General features: G+C 45.9%; 1 protein-coding gene across 1 annotated transcript; it reads right to left on the bottom strand.

Moving 5' to 3' along the window:
- Spx (spexin hormone) lies at nucleotides 1–6,001 on the bottom strand. The gene is made up of 6 exons (XM_032905366.1): nucleotides 5,992–6,001; nucleotides 5,561–5,641; nucleotides 5,386–5,443; nucleotides 4,656–4,718; nucleotides 3,312–3,395; nucleotides 1–1,253 (listed from the first exon to the last, which is right to left on the bottom strand). Exons 1-6 carry the CDS (start codon nucleotides 5,995–5,997, stop codon nucleotides 1,195–1,197), a joined length of 351 nt encoding a protein of 116 aa, XP_032761257.1. The 5' UTR covers nucleotides 5,998–6,001; the 3' UTR covers nucleotides 1–1,194.
- Between the last annotated feature and the right edge of the window lie 900 nt (nucleotides 6,002–6,901).

The raw sequence follows: 6,901 nt of genomic DNA, 5'->3' as shown, positions 1-6,901 counted from the left end.
TGAGTATAGTTTTATTATTTAATTATGAACTGAGAAGCAGACAAAACATATACACATGGTTTTGATTACTTCACACAGTTGGGTTAAAACATCAGATTACAGAGGTATTTACATAAAGATACTGTGTAGTTACAAGGTAATAGCTGTAAGCTGAGGACAGTAAATATCACTACTTGTCACTTGTGCACTTATTGTTAACGACTCTGAACTGAGTAGGTAAAAAAAGCCACCCATGGTGAGCATGATATAATTCCAAAATAAGTCCAAATAAGTCAGTCTCCTTGCTATAGGGATCTCACTCCCAAATTCCTACATTATGTGCATGTTCATGTGAATGTGTGTGTGTGTGTGTGTGTGTGTGTGTGTATGTGTGCATGCATGCATGCGTGTGTGCATGGAAAAGTACATATGGCATGCACATGTGTCATAGGAATACCTTAATGTAAAGTCATGATGGAGTACCTTTCAGCTATAGAAAACGAACTACCTCTGAACCCGAACAACTGGTTTGTCCCTTTTGGTGCCATATGCTCCAGCAAACTCTTCCATCACCATCTGCTTATATGCCGGTATCTTAAGGTCCAAGTTTCTATGTGGAATTCAGTTAGATTTCTTAGGAACACAAAGAGACTCCCGGTCCTGGGTCTTCACAGACCTTCTAAGGGTTTGAGCATCACTGAGGGTCCCCATCTGAGCAGTGACAGAGATGTGTTTTTGTGGGAGCTTTATCAGGGCATCTTCTCCTCGCTCCCCTCCTTAATTGACCTCTCCAAGATGAGTTACAAAGAGACATACTATCCACTCCCTTCCTGACGTACCTACCCTTTCTCTTCCGGGGGATGGGGAAAAGGAGGAACGAGATTTACTGCTGAGTGGCACCAAAGGCAAGAGAGAAATGGGATCAGAAAACAAACAGCCAAGATCAAGACAGGGCCTGACTGTGGGAAAAGAGAGAACATTTCTGAGTTCTCAGCCTCGACACGTGAAAGGCCCTATGAGATCCAAGCCTACGTAAGACATGGGTGATGCCAAGCCAACGCAGCAGAACATGGTGGTGTTCCAGCCAAGAGGTCCATGTGACTAAACCTAAAGGAGCAGCTGTCTAAGGGGGAAGGGAGGGTGCAGGGGCCCCTTTCACATGGTTCCGGTTATCATCATGACTAGAAGCACACTTGACGACGGCCTAGTGCCTTTTCACCAGTAAAAGGGTCTGTCTTCCAGGAGTTTGCTTTTATCAAAATCCCCTCCTTCATCTGTAAGAAAGAAAGAAAACAATTTAAAGTGAACACACAGTCTTGGCTTTAGAGAGAAGAACAGAACTTCAGGAAATAGACTTTTACTCCCCAAGTTAAACCAATCGTGGTCAATGCTAACGACGACTGTTTTACAAATACCGGTTTGATTTGTTTGGCCTTAAAATTTGCCCCCACACACTGGCACGCGGCTGGCTATTCACATTTTTTTATCCAGCGTGTAGGTAGCCGAGGGTGTATTTGAACTTCTGATCCTCCTGCTTCCACTCCCCAGGTCCCAAATCACAGACATTCAATCCCACGCTTCTTTATATCGCACTAGGGATTGAGCCCCAAGGCCTTGTGCTTGCTGGGCAAACACTCTACCAACTAAGGTACATTCCAGCCCCCCAATATCCAAATCTCTATGGTAAATTGAGTGTGATATGGCGAGTATAAAGTATACCTCTTTGGTATAATGAGGCTGTATGTCTTACTCTGATTAACATGCCTCCAGTCTAAATACTCGACATCATACCCATTTACTTGCATCAAAATGGCATGCCCTGTGCTTCCTGCTGGTAGATCTCAGGCATGAGAAAGATGACATGGGAACACACTTGAAGATATTCCCTCGTCACGTGATTTCTTCTGGGTAAGGACTGAGACGAAGGCAAACACACTCGTTGGTCAGACGCGGGTGCAAACATGTCAGGCCTAGAGCGTCTCATAAAGATTGGATAGTAACAAGGTCTCAGGGCCCTATATACAAAGTACAAGGGGTGAAACCTGAGGTGGGGGTACAGAGGAGGGGCCAATGCAGCACACGTGCCCTAGATTTTAATTTCCCAAAGATTGCCTTCTAGATAATGCAACGTTCCCTCAGCTACTCACAATATCATTTGAATCCTGGCCTACCCCAATTGCTCACATCTTTGGAAAAATAATAAATAATGTGGTTCTTTCCTGGAGGGAAACAAAATGCGGGCACATGGATGGATATACAGGCGCATACACGACCACGGGTAGCTGAGAAACAGAAAAGCATCCCAGTACAAACTCCACTGGAACCTAAGTTTATGAGGGAAGAGACATTTAGATGATACCTAGAGATTCTGCAGTGAAAAAATATTGGAGATAATGATTGACGCATGATGCGGGAACCCAAAACTCCTCCATTCATTTCGGTTAATAAAACGTTGCTTCTTTAGCTCATCTCCAGAGGCAAGCACTCAGAGCATGTCAGTCATTAGAGCCAATGAGATGGCCTAGCAGGGAAGGGCGCCTGCTCTCAAGCCCAACGACAAACTGATTTCGGGTCCTGGAACCATCATGGTGGAAGGAGAGAACGGACTCCAAAGTTGTCCCCAGACAACCTCACTCAGTGTGGCATGGATTTACACTGAGGTCCGAGAAGTTCCAAAGACCCAGCTGATCCATGCCAAGATGCCTCAAGTCTACCCGTTCTCCTAGACTGCAGGGATGGAAAGCTGTTTGAGGATTATATCTACTCCTGGCCTAAAGAGGCTGGACAGAGGGTGAAAACAACCCAGGATTGCAGACAAAGCGGCCTCTGTCTATTAGGGTGAGCCGTGCCTGCTGCTCTGTGCCACAGGGAAGGGGGCGGGCATCAGAACTTTCTTTCGGCTTAATTCTGAACGGTGAGCAGTTGGATTTCGATTATTCCATATTTTTTGGCTTCAGTGCTCTTTATTATAAAACAGTGAAACCGACTGGAGCTCTTTTAGTTTTAAAAGTTCTATTTAGTAGAGGCAGGAGGATAACATGTTCAGGGCCAGCCTTTGCTACATAGGGAATTCAAAGCCAGCCAGGGAATACATAGCCATTATATTCAAAACAAACAAACAAACAAACAAAAAGGTTACTAACGGTGGGCTATGGTTCATGAAATTCATATACAACACTCTCATCAAGGTAGTGTTTTGTATTCTCGGGACTCATTGTACTTAGGAAGTACACTGGCCTTTACTGAACAAGCATTTCTGTGGGTTTGGAGAGAGAGGCATCAGTATGCAAAGGTCCTAAGTCCAGGAGACAGAGAAGCCACCACGCCCGCACCTTTTTGTGGTTTTTCCAACGAAGCCAGGAACAGGGCTGCAGCCTCTGGGAGAGTCAGCAGTTGAAGATTTGGGTTTCGTCTTTCTGGAGAAACAGAAACGTGCTCACCCTTAATATTCATATAAACAAAGAAGTATTTATATATTCCTGCCAATTAGCTCTGTAAATAAATTAGCATTTAAGTATTTGTGTCAGGTAAGTATTCCTGTACATGAATCTTACTCTGCTGTGGGAGACTAGAAAAACTCTGTGAAACAGAGTACACTGTGCACTGATATAAAAAAAAAGTTAATTAAACATTTACCTTGCATTTTATTTAGTGCATTCACGTGCACTCTATTTCAAATTTAAGTTGACAGATGACACGGCCCTGATCTAGCACAGACCATGAGTTTTAATCGGAAGTAGCAGGAAGAGAAGAAACATATTCTACCCTAAAAAATAAGACCATCCACTCTGCAAACCCAGAAACGGAACCGGAAGCTCGCGAAGGATCTGCTATGGGGATGCTGAGCTGTGGTGAATATCTCTCCAAGTAAGTATAGCTTTTATTCTTGGAATCTGTATACAAAATTCTACCAAGAACACTTTTTCTTCTTTTTAAACAGCAATGACATGAAATTCATCAAGGAAAAAAAAATGTTCCTCGGCCTATTTCTTAATTTAATTTTGTTTTTGAGAATTTCATACTTGATGAGTACTGTTTGCATGGTTTCCGCCCTCTCTGTCCCCCAACTCTTCTTGAGCATCCTCTGTAATTCATCTCTCTCTCTCTCTCTCTCTCTCTCTCTCTCTCTCTCTCTCTCTCTCTCTCTCTCCCCCTCCCTCCCTCCCTCCCTCCCTCCCTCCCTCCCTCTCTTCCTCCCTCTCTCCCTCTCCTCTCCCTCTCCCCCTCTCCTCTCTCCCCTCCCCTTCTCCCGTCTCCTTTCTCCCGTCCTCTCTCCTCTCCTCTTCCCTCCCTCCCTCCCCTCCCTCCTATAGAGCTGATGAGCCGGATAGCTTTTCCAGAAGTTGTCCCCTGAAGAAAAGCGATCCTCTCCCCAGTCATGCATCCCTGGCCCTATTTTTAATAGCTTTTGCTTTATTGAATTTGTTTTAAAACCTTTGGTAGCTGTTTCTAGTAAGTTAGGAGGGAGATACACTTGAAACGTCTTTGTTCTTTAATAGTAATTGGTATTTAGGAGTAAGACTTTTTCCAGAAATACCCAGGCTTCCTGAACCAACATAGTCTCTCTGCCCTACGTCTGCACAGCAGACCCTGCCAGTCTGGGGACCCAGGCTCACCAACTGCCTGCTAGGGGATAGGGCAGGTGGAACCCCAACGCAGGCGCAGCGCTCACTGACCTGGAGGCGGCCGGTCTGCAAGCTCCTTCCTGCGACTCTGGTCTGAGATGAAGCGGTGGCCCTCTGCGGGGGAGACGCGGACTGAGCGGATAGCTAGACCCCAGGACAGCTAGACCCCAGGAGCGGGGAGACCACAGGTTCCCGCCAGCCAGGCCTCTCCCTTTCCTTCCCCGCCCCCGCCCTTCCTCCCTCCCTTCCTAACTTTTGTCAAGATCATTAGAGGCTTCTCCAGCCCCAGACACCTTGTTAGCACACAAAAACAGTAGTTCCCTAAATTCAACCAACCAGCTTTCCCCTTCAATCTCTCCCTCTCTTTTTCCTCTTCCTTCCTTCTTATTCCCCACTACCCCCCCTTTCCTTTCTCCTTTCTTGAATCCTTCTCCCACTCTTTCTTCTTCCCTCCTTCTACCCTCTTTCCTAGACAGGATCTTAGTTTGACCTGGAACCTACTATGTAGACCAAACTAGCCTTCCACTCACAGCAGTTCTCTTGGCTCAGCTTCGAGGGTGCCAGGTTACCCCAAACACCTCTCCAATGGAGGTTTCCCGGCCATCAGAACCTATCTTTGTTCCACCTGTCCTCGCCTACCATCTCTGGATTGTCTGAGATTCTAACTTTTTACTGCAGCTAGCTGTGACACTGTCTCCCCAGGCTCTTGGCTCTGGGGCTTCGGAGTCCCCGGAAGTGTCCCATCAACCTCGGTGAAGGCAATAAAGAGTTTGGAACTCACGTGCGCCCTTCAGATAGAGCATGGCTTGGGGAGTCCAGTTCCTCTTCTCAGACAGTCTCTGTAGGGCAGGGAGGAGAGAAGAGTAGTTATCACAGGGCAGCCGGTGGGAAAAAAAAAAAACAAAAACAAAAGCAGAGGCTGAACCCCGGGTTTGTATTCTCTACATGCAGATTACCTGCGGAGCACCGCTGGAGTTTTCCAGAACAGACAGCACCAGGAGAAGGGCCAAGGCTGCCACGGCCAGGATGTTCGGCCCCTAGAAGACACAACCAAATACAGGTTCATCCAAGTGTTGCTGCATTTTTTTTTTAATTTTTATTTTTTGCTTTCTTTTCAGACAGGACAGCAGGCCCCTTACTTTCACTATATGATCCCACCTTCTAGTTAATCCACAAATAATGACTTTAAAAACTAGAAAGATATGACTTTCATAACTTCACCCAAATAAAGAATTGGGGAATGAGTTCTTCTATTCAGGAAAATCAGACGACTGCACCATTCTTCAAATGTCCAGTCACTACAATGTTCAGTACATATAACCCAGATAGAAAAATGGGCGATTTGTAGAACAGCTGGAAAGATGTCAGGCACACGTCTGCTGCTTACCTTCATGTTCCCACCCCGTCCAGAGCCGCGTAATATGTCGCCCTACCTTCCAGTCTTCTGATCCTGTTACAACCCCGGGCTTTAAAAACGCCTTGTGTTTGAGTCTGCACATGGGGAAGAAGACCACGGGTTAGCTTGTCAATCTTTAGGATTGAGCTGATCTGATGACTCCTCCGGGGAGGTCTAATTGACAGAAATAGGACAATGATTGATGAGCGGATATCATTTGTTCAGGAACTGACCACAGCGGCCAGGAGACATTTCTGACCGTATCAACGCCTTCGCTTTTCCTGTTAGCTGCCCAGCGCATTTTACCATCATGAATGAAACAAACCATGGGTGAAGATGAATCACCCCTGTGAACACGAAAAGGTTAGGGTGCCTCAGAGGAACTTGACAGCATTCATTCATTCATTCATTCATTCATTCATTCATTCATGCATGCATTCAAGTGTCCATTTAGTCAGTGATTTAACAAATATGTGTTGAATGACTACCTCTTACCCCTTGGTCTCAGGCTACTCTTCTCATTAGGGGAACTCTCTCTAAAGTGCTGGCACCATGCTTAGTAAAGTAAAGGCAGCAAAGATGACATGACAGGGCAGTGCTGGGTTATCTTAGAGGGAGTAAAAGTCAAGGAAATGAAGATTCCAGGGAATTTGGAGTTAGTATTCCAGTTACCCATTACAGACAGACAGACAGACAGACACACACACACACAGAGAGAGAGAGAGAGAGAGAGAGAGAGAGAGAGAGAGAGAGAGAACGAGAGAGAGACAGAGAGACAGAGACAGAGAGAGAAACACAGAGAGAGGAGAGCGAGAGCAAAGAGCTTGGTTTATTTGAAGCAGAGGAAGGCAGCCACACTGTGCAGTGGGGGGCATAAGAAGGAAGGGTACTTGGACCTGAT

This window comes from Rattus rattus, chromosome 6 (genome assembly GCF_011064425.1).
Source record: "Rattus rattus isolate New Zealand chromosome 6, Rrattus_CSIRO_v1, whole genome shotgun sequence".
Taxonomy (NCBI): Eukaryota; Metazoa; Chordata; class Mammalia; order Rodentia; family Muridae; genus Rattus; species Rattus rattus.
The sequence above is the reverse complement of the archived record's forward strand: the minus strand, read 5'-3'. Positions and strand labels throughout refer to the sequence as shown.